General features: G+C 33.6%; 2 protein-coding genes across 5 annotated transcripts; one reads left to right on the top strand and one right to left on the bottom strand.

Moving 5' to 3' along the window:
* The first annotated feature begins 798 nt into the window (after positions 1 to 798).
* Positions 799 to 3,204, top strand: LOC103497434 (ethylene-responsive transcription factor CRF4). 2 transcript variants are annotated; one of them, XM_008459667.3, is made up of 3 exons: positions 799 to 1,081; positions 1,286 to 1,505; positions 1,644 to 3,204. In XM_008459667.3, the coding sequence occupies exon 3, from the start codon at positions 1,914 to 1,916 to the stop codon at positions 2,922 to 2,924; it is 1,011 nt and encodes a 336-aa protein (XP_008457889.2). In that variant the 5' UTR covers positions 799 to 1,081; positions 1,286 to 1,505; positions 1,644 to 1,913; the 3' UTR covers positions 2,925 to 3,204. The 2 variants fall into 2 exon arrangements, with proteins under 2 accessions (XP_008457889.2, XP_050936181.1); XM_051080224.1 differs by having other exon boundaries at positions 809 to 1,081; positions 1,289 to 1,505.
* Positions 3,205 to 8,225: 5,021 nt separating this feature from the next.
* Positions 8,226 to 14,638, bottom strand: LOC103497523 (NADH dehydrogenase [ubiquinone] 1 beta subcomplex subunit 10-B). Of its 3 annotated transcripts, none has more exons than XM_051080223.1 (3): positions 14,275 to 14,638; positions 13,848 to 13,898; positions 8,226 to 8,484 (listed from the first exon to the last, which is right to left on the bottom strand). In XM_051080223.1, exons 1-2 carry the CDS (start codon positions 14,558 to 14,560, stop codon positions 13,867 to 13,869), a joined length of 318 nt encoding a protein of 105 aa, XP_050936180.1. In that variant the 5' UTR covers positions 14,561 to 14,638; the 3' UTR covers positions 8,226 to 8,484; positions 13,848 to 13,866. The 3 variants fall into 3 exon arrangements, with proteins under 3 accessions (XP_050936180.1, XP_008457988.1, XP_050936179.1); XM_008459766.3 differs by lacking the exon at positions 8,226 to 8,484 and adding an exon at positions 9,330 to 9,742 and having other exon boundaries at positions 14,275 to 14,637; XM_051080222.1 differs by lacking the exon at positions 8,226 to 8,484 and having other exon boundaries at positions 13,661 to 13,898; positions 14,275 to 14,637.
* Between the last annotated feature and the right edge of the window lie 95 nt (positions 14,639 to 14,733).

Raw genomic sequence — 14,733 nt, 5'->3', positions numbered from 1 at the left:
ATTTATGCATAAAAAAAGTTTCTTCTTTCTTATTTTTTAAAAATATATCTTACTTATACACTTCTTAAAATAACACCAATAAAAAAAAACTTCAAAATTCAATAAATGAAATGTATACAATGTTGCAAAGTGAAGGAGTTTCCAATCAAGTATTTTAATACATAACGTAATAGAGCCACGTAAGACTGAAAGTAATCATTTTACACATTATTTAAGACAACGAGAGACTTAAATAACGTATAACTTTAACAATGTATTATTCAACAATCGTGTAACACAAACACCGACATTAAAACATACCTATTGTCTTCTTAGGTATCATTCAACATGCATGTTCTTTTCCTCACACCATGTGTTAATACTAAACTCAACCAACGATATATTGAAAAAAGGCATGTCTCGAAAAAAATCCTTTGTAGCATTTTTAAATTCTATGGTCGGCAAAAGTGAGATTTTTAGTATTTGATATATACAAAGTTCAAAAATTTAGGCTGCAGAAAGAAATAAAAACCCATGGAAATGACTTAGTATCAATATTTGAAAAGGGCCCACGATGAAAAGAAATATAATTTCGATAGTAACGCTTGTTATTATGATCGTGGCAAATTACGTATACACTTTATGACACTCGATGACAATTGAGTTATGTTTACTTTAGGTTTAACAATAATAGGTAAATACTATATTGGTATATTTTGTAAATAATCTATTTTATTTTATAGTAAATTCTTCATGAATTATATCTTATTAGATTTGATTGTAATAAAGATAAGTGATAATGGAAAAAGAGCTTGACTGGAGCCGGAGCTAAGGATTGGGATTGGGTGGACAGATGGCCCATGAAGGCAGCACGCGAGGGGGAAGAAGAGGCTCTTTTAGCTCACCTTAAAATGCCTCATTTCACACTCTCTTTTCGTCTCTCTGTTCACAGATTTGGGAGAAAATCAACACACAGAGAAAAGAAGAGAGACGGGAGAGAGAGTTTGAGGGTAAGGCTCTGTGTTGTTGGAGAGCCAAGAATTCACAACAGAATCCAACTTCACACACACCCCTCAAAGCAAATTACTCTCTCAAATCTTCGGTGAGTCCTCTAAAACCCCTTCCCCTTTTGCTTACTTTCTTCCATTAATTTGTATTGTTTGATTTCTTCGTTCCATCTGCTCTGTTTTTGAAGTGTTTTTCGCCATTCATGATGAATTTATTCTGTATTTTGTGGGATTTTTGACGTTTTTCTGGTTTTTCCAGTCTATGCTTCTGACCCATTTCGGTTGTTTGTTTATTGTAGAAGAATTTGTTTTCTCTCTTCCTCTGTCGACGTTGATAAGAAAACTCACAAAAGGGGGTTTAGCGGAGGGATTTATGTCTTCTGAGCTTCATCTGTTTTCTGGAGCTTTGAAGCAGCTCTGGTTTTCTTCTTCGTCTCTGTTTTTTGTACTTCACATGCAATTTGGTTCCTGGCCACAACAAAGTTTTCGACCCTTTTTCATGCAATTAAGATCAAATCGGTAAGTGGGTTTTGTTTATTTTTAGAGTTTAATTCCTGAGACTCCAGAATTTTGGACTGATTTATGGGTTTATGAGTGTTTTTTTAAAACCCCTTGTTCTGGTCTTTGTTTCATTTCCTTTTCTTCTTCCTCCCGCAGGTCTTGTTCTGGGGTGAAGGGTTTTCAGGATTCTATCAGATATCATATTCTCTTTTCAATTTTGGTTCATTTTTGTTTCAGTGTTTTGGGTTTTCGTTGACATTAAAGATCGCCTAAAGCTTCCTCTGCCTTCCATTTCTCTCCCCTTCACCTTCTCAATTTTTCATCCTTTTTCGTAAAACAAGTTTTTCCCTCGTTTCTTTATTCATTATAGTTTGAGGATTTGACCACAAAACGTCCGGATTCTGAAGGTAGTTTTCAATTCGAGATATGTATGGTAAAGAAGAGAAGAAAATGAAGCAACTAAAAGAAGGAAAGTCCATTTCTATGAGGAAAATTCGTGTACTGTTTCATGATCCTGATGCCACAGACTACTCAAGCGAAGAAGATGAGCATGTCAGTCAAGGGGCTAAGAAGATTGTCTGGGAGATACCGATTCCAGACATTCACCGAAAGCCATCGGAGGTGAGCTCACAGAAAGAAAGGGCTGATAGAGTCAAATTCAGAGCCAAGACTGAAGTAAAAGAAAGCAGTAGAAGAACACAGAGATCCTCGTCGATGTATAAAGGCGTTCGACGAAGGAAATGGGGGAAATATGCAGCAGAGATTCGTGATCCCTTTCGCGGTCGAAGATTATGGCTCGGTACTTATAACACTGCAGAAGAAGCTGCTGTTGCTTATCAGAGAAAGAAGCATGAGTTTGAAAGTATGCAATCCATGGAGAATTACAGCAGTGAACTAAGTGGAGGGAAATTTGAAGAGAAGAAGATCAAATCACTTGTTGATGACACTGCTGAATCTGAAGAAATTATAGCTATGTTTTCCCATCCTTCACCATCATCTGTACTTGATCTTTGTACCGGAAGTTTATGCAGCAATGGACTCAAGAATGTAATTGAAGAATTCAATGTGGATCAAACTAGGGAACATACAATCACCAAAAAAAGTAAGGCTGTGCTAGATGGAGTTGAAAACATGCTGGAATACATCTGTAATGATGAGCAACACATTTCCAACATTCTGGAAGAGGCTCCGATGTCGTCGATGCGGATGCCAATACCGCCATTAGATGCTCGGGAAATGAATTTTCAAGTCCTTGAAGACAATGCAATGATCTGCAACGATTTCGATCAGTTATCCAATGATATGAACTACATAGACAATTGTACTCTATACAACATCGAAAACAGTCTCGGGGCAATTGATCTTCCTCCAATGGACATAGAATTTGACAAGGAGTTTTCTTGGTTCGACGAGACGTTGAGTATATCATGCATGTAAGTTTTGCAGTTAGGAGATAGTTAATAGTAAGTATTAAGAGCAGTAAAAGTGAAAAAGAAAAAAGAGATTGTTTTTTAGTGAGTTTGATCTTGAAAATAAAACCATTGTGAGGATGCAATCTGTGATAATGTTTGGTCGAGAGGGGAGAGTGTTCTTGGGTTTTTCTCTGTGCTTTTAGAGCCGTCCAAGATATTTTTTTGTTCAACTCTCATTTGTACTGCTAAGTGCTAAGTTATATAATTTTTATTATTATGAATGCAAGTCTGATATAAGTTTTTCATGTTGCTCTGCACCAATTGCATATACAGAAACTGTCATTTTTATTTTGCTTTCCTCTTCTGTACTGTCATAGAGAGACAAACTCTGAGTTTTGGTCTTGTCTGTCCTACTTGTTGCTTTTTCTTTTGATTCCCTTTCTAAGATGACTCCCTGATTTTGTCTCTTGTTTGATTTTGCTGCTTTTTTTTTTTTTTATGGCAAGTGTTTGGCGAAACCTTATGACGATTGATAGAGCCAAGGAGGCAAGTGTTAGGCAATGTAGAGTGAGAAACATATACAAACACATAAAATTTGACCATGAAAGCGCTGGACAACACCGTGACAAACATGCTCACCTTGAAGTTATCAAACATGTCTTACAAACCTCATAATTTGGTTTCTATTTTCTACTTTCTTGAATCGGTTAGGTCACTAAACAAACGACTCCTCAAGGGTTTCCCTAGGCAAGTCTCAAGGCTCACGGATAAGGTCGAGCCCAAGGAAGAAAATAGGTTGTATTGAAGTTTTGCATGTTTCAAAAGAGAAAGTGAGACCTTTGGGTTTCGAGTCGACTAGTCGAGTTGGTAGAATTTTCTCGATAGAAAAGTAACTTGAGAATTGTGTGTTTCAAAAGGAAAAGTGAGACCCTTCGGTTTTGGGTTGATTGGTCGAGTTGGTAGAATTTCCTCGAAGGAAAAATAATTTAAGAATTTGCATGTTTCAAAAGAGAAAGTGAGACTTTCATGTTATAGGTCAACTAGTCGAGTTGGTAGAAATTTTTCAAAGGAAAAATAACTTAACCAAGCTTACCACTAGCACTTTGTAACTTCAACAGTCACTCACCTTGACTCCACTAACGTTATACATAACTCCAAAAAATCGTTAAAGGAAAGAGTCTTGTAAATAGTTTCATTAATATCCCGATTTCAACAATCTAAAAGAGAAGCAAACAAATAACTCAAAATTATCTCCTTATACTTAAATATTCCTACTCGGTTCAACACCACACCAACACGAGTACTCCTCTCAAATCAACTCCAAGACCAAAGGAATTGACCTAATCCTTAAAACCCACGTGCGAGTTTCAAACACAAACATGAACCTCAAACAAAAACAAAAAAAGCAACTTTTGTAAGGGCAACATACATCCATCCCTAAATATTTTTGGAATCTTTAGTCTTTGATGTATTGATAAAAGGGTAAATCTTAAAACTTTTTGTTTGAGTAATAAACATGCTTAGTTGTAGAAATGAGAAAAAGAGTGATTAGGTTTTGATAAAGTTTGAGAGATTAATTAAGCTTATCACATGAAAAGGGAAGTTGAAAGGGAATGGTAAGAAAAATGACACAACACACCCACACACACACACACACATATATATATATATATATTTGAGAATTTAGGGATGATTGTTATTTGGTATTTTGTTATTTTGTGGATTGGTGGGCAAGTTATTAAAAAAGAGTGGTTTTTAATTTGATAATGTGGCGGTGGCACAAAGGCAGAGGATGGCTTGATAAGGAAGCAATATTTGCATAATTTGAGGGTAGTGGTTATATGTACTTTTCTTTTATCATTAAAAAGAATATTTCCTTTTTCATTCATTTCATTTCTAAAAAAAAAGAAAAAAAGAAAAATCATTTTCATAGCCTAAGTCTCTAACACTACAATCAATCAAAGTGGAGCCATCTTTTTTTTTAAAAAAAAAAAATAAATAACCAATTAATTTCTTTGAAGGGTTTAGAGTGAAATTTACGTTTGACTTAAGTCATTCAATATTCGAAAAAAGTCAAAGATTTCTTGTCTTTGTCACATGGCTTTAAAAGTTGAGTTTGAATTTTCCCAACTCTCTCCCATTTTGATTCAATTATTATCAACATATTGGGAATTTCTCTGTTTTTTTTTTAGTACAGCAGACTTCTTTTTTTAATTCTTTTTTTTCCCTTATATCATATATGATTTTGGAGAAAAGTAATTTAATTTAATATATTTTCAGAAAACCATTAATGTAATTGTGGAATTTAAAATAGTAATTCATTCCTTTTTTTTTTCCCCTTTCTTTTTATGAATTCTTATTTACGGTAAACATTAATACACATAATTGATGTTTTGACCTATTGATTATGGTGACAATTGATTGTCACATGTTTCTGTCTTTTTTTTTTTTTTTTTCTGTTAAATTTCATTTGAGAAACTTATAATTACTTTGTTAATTTCTTGATAATTACTAAGGATTTAATCCTTCTCCTATTCAACTTAGTTGTGAACAAAATTAAATTGAATAAGGAAATAGAGATGTATATGTTAGAAGTATATAATTTATTTTTCGAATTTATTGAATTCGACCGTGTAGCTTGCATTTGAAGTTTATTTTCTCAAGATCGAGGCAACTTTATATTCATCATTTAACTCGTTTGTTACCTTCTGGAATGATAATTGATGATTGACTTGGACATTGATATATAATAAAGTATTATGAGATATTCTATCTCATAAAGGCTAATTAAGGTTGGAATCTATTATATTTTTGCTTTTTTTTCTTCACTTTTAGTTAGTTGTGGATGAAATCTAATTGAAGTTATCAAAATTAAAAGTTCCTTTAGTTTTTTTTTAGTACTCTCATATTCAATTTTTTATATTATTGAGAAAAGGTAAAGTCTCGGATCAATGTATTTTGTTTAGTTTAACAATATGTTGTAGGATGGGGGATTCAAATCTCAAACCTTTTGATCAATGATACATATACTTCACCCTAGTTGAACTATATGCTAATGTTGGTCACTCTCGTATATATGTTGTTGAACTAAGAGAAAAAATTAATAAAATAGTAATGATTTCTACAATATAATGTCATTTTTTATGCTAAATGTCCATATTGCCCCTAGCTAATTACAAAAAGTCAACTCATGCAATCTATTCATCTTACTCTTAATATAATCCTAAACCCTAAACCAGTGTTGTCCTAGTCCCCATCCTCGACCCTTTTAATATAACATGTTTTGATTTAATTACTTTCCATTGTTGTAAATATACGTATCAAACAGATGACTATTTAAATATACGTATTTGTATCAATGGATATGATAGTAGCTAGATACGAACATTTTCCTATACGTATGCAAAAGAAAATTCCAAGTATGCCCCTACTTTCTTCCTCAAAAGAAAAGGGGAAAATGATTTGAAGTGTTCATTGGATGAATGATGAGAATATGACTTAGTTGTTGTGTCGAAGAAAGTTAATAAAAATAAAGAAAAAGAAAAGGGGAAGAAATAGGAAGAAAAGGGAAAGCCGCCATGTCAATTCAAAGATCACTTCATGAAAAAACACATAGTTTATTTTTGCAAATAACCAAACTTTGTGGGTCCATTCTCCAAATTGTCAGCCGCCTTCTTTTCTCTTTTCTTTTTTTTTTTTTTTTTTTTTATTTTAAAAACGTCCCTCTTTTTTTTTCTTTACGGATAATTACCACAAATAATAACCGATTGATTTAATTTCTATCAAATTTCTTAGACACTAAATTGTTATAAATTTGAAAGTCAAATACGATCCTCATCAATGAAATTTCAAAGACTAAAAATAAAATATTACTTTTGTAAAAGACTGTATTTTAATATTATTATAATAATTACTTTTCATACGTTCTATCCAATTAAAAATATGTTTGTCAGTGGAAAATAATCAAAATTTTTATTCGAAATAGCTATAAAGGATTAAGAAAAGAAATATAATTGTATATATCTTCTTGGTCATTCATAGATTGGTTTTTTCTTTTTTTTTTTTTTAGCAAACTATGTGGTTTGTTATTATTTTAATTTTTTCTTGGAATGCAAACAAAAGATAAGGTATGAATTTTTCAAATCCTACTCTTCTCTATCCCCAACGTATAAGTTAGGAATTATCTAACTTTTCTTTACACCAAAAATAGGGTTGCTGAAACTTTTGTCTTATTTTCTCCCAAAACATTTTTTTCTCTAATTTAATTAACGCACCTAACTAACATAAATCAAATGTTGGTTTTGGGTTTTCATCGATCTTCTAAATATACGATTAATCATATCACATTTTGAAAATTTGTGAATATAAGTCATAAAAGTTCAACTAGATAAGAAAAAAAAAGGTAAGTGAGAATAGTGATTGAGAAAAGATAAATCTAAGTGAAGACCCACCTCGAGAAAATTAGTGGACCTCAAAATGTTTATAAAGTAAACGACTTATTCTTCTCTCTTAACCAATTAGTTTTGAAAAGAAATCAGAGTTGACAGTCAGTTGGAAAAGAAAAACATAACAAGATTAATAAATTAAAAAGATACCATTTTGAGAAATAGAATATGATATTATCTAATATAAAAAAAAAAGATTATTACAAGAAAAATTATGTGTATGCTTTTGTAGATGAATGAAAGAGAAAAAAAAGAATAACTTTAATATAATTCATGCATGTTTTAAATCTTTTTTCAAGCTTTAAATTGTTGGTAAACATATATATAGATTTCCCTTTTAGGGAACACTATTACTAAAAGTGATATGACACTCTAACAACAAGATTCTATTATTCTTCATTAAAGCTTACCCAATCTTATATATAATTTAATTAATACATGATATAATAATAATAATAATAATAATAATAAAGATTCCAACTACCAAGATAATTTTAAATTTAATACATGCTTTTGTGTTTGTTCATTCCTTTTTATCATATAGGAAGCTACAAATTGACTTTACTACAATAATATGATACAAATGTTATATGATATTTTGTATGTGTTAAGCACAATAAATTAAGTCATCAAATCTAAATGGAATAAATTGATCATATTGCATCATAACTTACCAACTAAGATGTTGGCAAAAAGGACTTTATGGGGGAAGTTGGGAGGAAAGAAGAGGGAAATTAAAGAAGAATCCTAAGAAGAAATATATATACACACACAACACACAACACACAACACACTTGTGTATATATATAATGAGAGGTCTATTCATTTACTAATTTCTAAGAAGATTTTAGGAATGATTATTTTCGAAAGGTTATTTTAGATTAAAGTCGGATATAGATTCTAAATTTGCATACCCTTTCGATAACCATTCTATACAAATTCGAAATATTTAAGAGACTTATAAATTACGAAAAATTCAACATGATAACATGGAAGTATAAACTTAAAAAGAAATACAATGTTTAGGTGCATACGAGTATAAGCTTTTTGAAATGAGATGCATATTCTCTCTCACAACATCATCAATTTGTTCAATTTCAGATTCCAAAATTTTCTTCCTTTTTTGTTCTTCCCTTTTGCCTTTAGTTGAAATAGAATGAGAATCAGAAAAAGGCCAAAATATTATATTCGAAGGAGGGGAAAAAAAAAAAAGAAACTTACCAACATTATTCTATTTTATCTACAGGAATTTAACCCCATAAAAGCAATGAACAGGATCAAATAAATCACTCCATCTGTTCCAATTATAAATCACCAATGAACTCATAAACCCAATAGGTTAGGCAGTCTAATCTAATCAATCAATTTGAGTATAATAAACTACAAATTGCCCTATTGAATGGTTTACACTTTAGAATATGATATAAAATCTTATCAGGTTTATGGATAACTTTATGGAAAAATATGATAGATAAATTTCATTGACGAAGAAATATTTGAGCTTTGAACAATATCTAAAAGGAAGATTCTTTGTTTTTTTTTTATTAAGAAGAAAAATCTGGGGAAGAAAAATCTGGGTCTGAGGTCTGGATTTATTTACCAAATAATACTATACAAGATTTACTAATGTGCAAAAAGGTACTTAGTATAGTGTCTTTTAAGTGATATTAAATGATAAAAATATGCTATCTTATCTAAATCTAACTAACGAGTCCAAATATTGAAAAACGTCAACATATGCAGTAGTAAATTGAAAAAAAAAACATATTGATACTTAATAGAATCACTTTTGAATGCAAAAAGAACAACCTCTTTTAAAGGTAAGATATTAAAATAATTCTATGAAAAAATAAGTTCACGTCTAGGAAAAAAATCATGGATTTGATAAATGACCTGGAGAGAATGAGTTCAATCAAGAATAGAAATTAATATTAGGTTATAGAATTGTTCCATATGAGATTAGGCGAGATAAGCACAAAATGATCTAGTCGGTAATCCAAATACAAATTAAACTTGCACAGGAAACGACTTAAGCAGAATCCAATTACAAATTCATAATCGAATTGTTGACTATAAAGTCTTGTGATGGGTCTCAGTATGGCTTGCAATTTTCTAAAATAGGCAACCTGATGAAGCCATACTTTAAACGAAAAGAGTAATACGGAGGTTGAACAGAAGGATGCAGTGATAGAGGTTTGATTATTTGGGTGTGTTTCTGACGTCTAAGTTTTATTGACAATAACAAAAAACCTAACGTAAATCAATTGCCAATAGCATTGTTTGTGATGATCCATGCACATTCCTTTTTTCTTTTATAAAGAAATAATAATAATAAAAACTACAGCTGATGAGGGTCGTCAAACCATCCAAACATTTCCCTGCAAGCCATTTAGTTTACCTGCAAAAGATGCGAAAAACCTTCATCTTTCCAACTCGGAATAAGAAATAGCGACAAACAAGAACCACCAAAGGCAAAAAAAATTCCAGTACTCCAATAGTACCATACTCTTTTTCATGTAAGTGAACTCTACTCTATTTTTAAAGTATGCTGATAGTAGAATAAGAAAGTTTCCTCGAAACACATCATCAACTTGACTTTAAAGTACAGAACTTTGTAATCCATAAGTTTCTTCCCTCATTTCATCTCTCCAAGCTTTGGCCATTAAGATCTAGAAGAAATCTGGCTGTTTTCTTGGCTGATTTATGAGGAATAATATCCAACTTTATCAAAAGAATTTCTTCTTCTTTTTTTTTTGGTCCTATAGTGTATTAGGTAAACTTTGGAAGATTCAAACCATCTTTTGCGGCTTTGCCATTGTTGAACTAAGGCGTGCATCACATTGTAGTTGGAAGACTTTTGGATTCCTCAGTTATAAATTCAGGTCGTGCAATGATGAAGTTATCTTAGGCCCTCCTTTTTAGGATACAAGCCATTCGTTATGGCAGGCTGGCTACTTTATTATTATATGAACAATTTGGTACGAAAGAAACAAAAAAAATGTTTCAAGCCTTCAGAGGCTGGGGCACATTTGGGCCAATTTTTTTCTCGTAGTCCCTCTGTTGGCTGGGTTGTGGCCATTGAGTTATAATATACACTTAGTACAGATTATTAATGGAATGGTAGCTGTATTGCTCTTTCCAGCAAAACCAAACTCCAGCCTAGCTCAAGTTCATAATTTTTTTTCCCCTTTATTATCCAATTTCTTTTATTTTTTCTTTCTAAATGAAGAGTGCCTCTCACTCAGGACAGAGAAAGAACGAGCTACAAAAGAAAAGATGGGCCGACAGGAAAAATGGGCCTAACAAACAAGAAAAGTTATAAGCGGCTCCAATTGTTAGAGAATAAATATTTAGAGTATTTTCAGTGTGTTGAGCTTAATTTTCTCTGCCAACACGGAAATACCCTTCCCCACGAATAATTAAAAGAAAAAAAAACACAGAAGCAACTACCAAAGAGATAAGCTTCCTTCATGACAATTGGATGGATGACAAACTTCTCCATCATGATTCACGAATCCCCTGCTTGAGATTCAAATTGACACTAAAGATCTTCGAGAATCTATTCCAAATCTTTGCACAAAGTGATATCTCAATAGGAAATATTCAGATCTTCTAATGCAGTAATGCTCATATAACAAAGAACACGTGATGCACCCTACATAAGATCCTTTGTAGTCGTGATAAATCCTCTAAAGCAACCAACCAAGAAAAGAATGATCAAGGACTCAGGACAAGCAAAATCAGAAAGATTAACAAGAGCACCCACGGGGACACATCAAGCAACAAAAATCCAAATACAACTATCATTGAAACTTGGGCAAAGAGGGGAAGAAGAGAAAGTAAGAAGAATAGACATTGACTTTCCTATTAGACAGACTCTCTAGGAGTGAAGTTTTATTTTTCCCCCTTCCTTTTCCTTCCCTATTTTAACATCTGTGAGTGTCCAAGTTAGCTTGCATGCACCTCGAGTAATCACCCACCTACCCTACCCATGGCTCTTATTGACTACTAGTCCCAATGGATGAATGGTTGAAATGAACTACCTAAGAACACTTGATTAAAAATGGCCAGAGTCTTATTAAACTCTTGGCATACTAAACCATAATAGGGCTTAAGTACAGTGCGCAAAAGATAATTAAAAGAAACAAATTTTCTCATGAGACGCAAAATACAAAAATGTTAATAATTTTTCCTCTTTTTCTATGTGAAGAAAAGTAGCATGATGAATAGTTAGATGGTGAAAAGTTGAAGATAGTTAAGCTTTTATTTGAGATTGTAGAGAAAAAAAAGCTTTTAAAATTATTAACACTTTTCTCCTTAAAAGTTGAGTTAAAAAGAGGTAGAAAGTCAAGCCTAGGCATTGAGAGTCTGAGACGTTCTTCATTAAGGGAGCCTTGCTTTGAAGTGACGTGCAGGCCCTAATTAAGATCATGGTATTCCAGTCCAAAGCTTGGATTTTTTGGCTGCGGATTACAAGCCCATAAAACACAAAATAAACCAAGTGTTCAAGGTACTTTGACCCTCCCAATCTTGAGATCACTCTCTAGCCCTGTTTCACCCACCAAAATATGCTTACCCCCCTTCTTCCCTGCTGACTGTATTTATAACCAAACTTTCCTAACAAACGACTTAGCTATTTACTAATACACCCTTAATATCCCTCTAATACCATTCCAATCACTTTGGGAAGCGAAAAAAGTATTGATTTGGTATATCATCATTTACCAATTTCCAAAACAGTCAAATCACACAACCTGGTCTCACGCTCTGAATAATAACATGAATCCCACCCCTCCCTCCCTCCCTCCCTCCTCATCGACACACTCTCACCATTTTTTCCAACATAGATCAAATAGATGAAGTCCTAAAGAAAGATACAGAGAAGAGCAAGATCCCACCAATAACTAATTGAATTAAGTTCTCCTCACTTCAAAACTAACCCTCTCAGTCCTCAAAGTCACTAAACTCACATCCTTGTTTGTTAGAGCAAAGATTAAAAGTTACATTGGAGTTCCATCCCCTCAATGTGCGTCCGGGAGAGGCAAGTCTTTTGATAAAATTATACCCTTCCCACTTACCAATCAACTGAAAACCCATAATATAGAGGGAAAGACCTTTTTTAGTTAAAAGAAACTAATTGCTTTTATTGAAAAGGAATGAAAGAATACAAAGGCATTCATGAAGCCCAGCCAAAAAAATCCAGCTAAAGAAGAGGGCACCGTAATAAAATGTTCTCAAAACTACATAGCCAAGAGCCCCACTCAGCAACCCTAATGTTGAAAAGAACAGACCAATGGTCTACAAATAGAAATATTGATTGATGTCCTTGAAACATATCAAGCCACCCTATAGACAAAAAATGCTTCTGCCAAGTGTACAATGTACCATTGAAAGACAAAGATTGGACCAAGAGAAGTTACCACTCACAGGAGCAGATCCCAACTCATCATGAACTTGAATAGATCCACAAAAATCCTCTATGGTAGTAGTAATCCCATTTACATTTAACTTCTTCAGGGTGAATCTAGCAACATTAAAGCCTGCAAAAATACACCAACATTGTCTGCAAAACCTAAGATGGCTGAACCAGCTCCTTCAAAGAGCACGTCTCTCCCTATAGTGTTACAGCACAAGCACCAGTGATCGATTCCAATGGAATAGTATTACTGGAAAAGTGAGTAGAAGCACAACCACCGTACATCACTTCTCAGTAAAACTAATTACAAGGGCCCCGTAAAATGACAAAATCCCCAACTTTCACCACTTCTAACGACAAACAATTACAGAGAAAGGTCGTTTGTTGTGATTTGCTATGGTGTGTGCTGTGTTGTGGCCCGTGGGACATTTGGAGGGAGAGGAATAATTGAGTATTTAGACGTGTGCGTAAGGACCTTAGTGAGGTTTCATGTTTCGCTTTGGACTTTGGTATTGAAGGTTTTTTGTAATTATGTCCAAGATAACATCTTAATTAGTTGGAAACCCTTTCTTTGGAGGGGTTGCTTTTGTGGGTTTGTTTTTTCTAGGCCCTCATATTCTTTTTTTTTTTTCTCAATAAAAGTTGTTGATTCTATCAACAACAACAACAAAAATGGACAACCAATTATGAGAATCCGACAGTATGGAACATTCCCATGATACCTACAGCTTCGACAACCCTCCACTTAATGGTAACTTCATGTCTCCTACATACACTTAAAAGAACTATGGTTCTGTAGCCTTTCAGCAATTTCAGTCATTCTAAGAAACTAGCTACCATTGAAAGAAATGTTAGGAAATCTTGCAGGCATTGCTACAAAGTTATCACACTTACAGAGAGTTAGAAACGAAATTATTAACCACTGATCTGAGTTAATAATTCTTTTCACACCTTGTAACAGTACACGAATAAAACAAAGAGCCGATATACACTGTTATTTATTCAAGCTTCGAAAAAAGAAAAGGTTTGATTTTCAGTACGACGAGGAACTGAAATCAACCAAAAACTTGCAAACATTTGAACTCACCGTTGTTCCACCCAGCGATTCACTCCGATTCGGCTGGCTCCACTTTAGGACCTAACCAAAAGCAAGAAGCAAACAACATCAGATGATTGTCGATAACGTATAGTTAATTCATTCACTCGGACGTTAAAATTGCATAGGAATCCCAAACAAAAAAGAAAAAAATGGAGAAAAATCCAGCCACAACTTTAAAAATAATCAGATTAATTTCAAAAAGTATACGCCCACGGGGATTCAAAATCAAAGATATTTCAGAAAACAACAACTTCAATACGGAACAAATTTCCACTGGTGAGCATCATTCCCAATCACAACCTAATTCCAGTACCTCGAAATATCAACATTTGCTCTCAAAAAGGCAAAAAAAAAATGCAAATTTGTTAAATTTCTCGAAAATTAAACTTAACGGGAGATGAAAAGAGAGAACTACCGTGAAGGGATGGGTGACGCCCGTCCTTGCCCCAGCCGATGCCACGAGTGGAATCAAGGTATTGTTGAACGAGGTGACGACATTTCTGCAGATGGTTGACTCCTTCAATACGGTAGCACCATCTGAGCTTTTCCCTCAGTATCTTGGCTTTTTCAATATCGATCCACTTCTCTCTTACAATGTATTCCCTCATCTCTAACATCGCCACTGGATCCTTATACGGATTCTCCGGATCGAAATCGTCCGGGGGAGATTCATCGAACTCCACTGTCTTCTTCCTCCCCATAGCTTTTCCTCTTTCTCTCCTCTTCCTTGTGCCTGTTCTCAGTCTACGAATCGCTTTCGCGCAACACGCGAGCACAGCGCGCCCATATTCATTCTTCTTTGCTAACTAATGGGCTTTTTGTTGTTGGGCCCATTCTCGTTCCTCATAAAGCCCAACTGAATTGGCCCAAATGT

This window comes from Cucumis melo, chromosome 12, assembly GCF_025177605.1.
Source record: "Cucumis melo cultivar AY chromosome 12, USDA_Cmelo_AY_1.0, whole genome shotgun sequence".
NCBI lineage: Eukaryota > Viridiplantae > Streptophyta > Magnoliopsida > Cucurbitales > Cucurbitaceae > Cucumis > Cucumis melo.
Note: the sequence above shows the minus strand (reverse complement) of the source record. Positions and strands in the feature narration are given on the sequence as shown.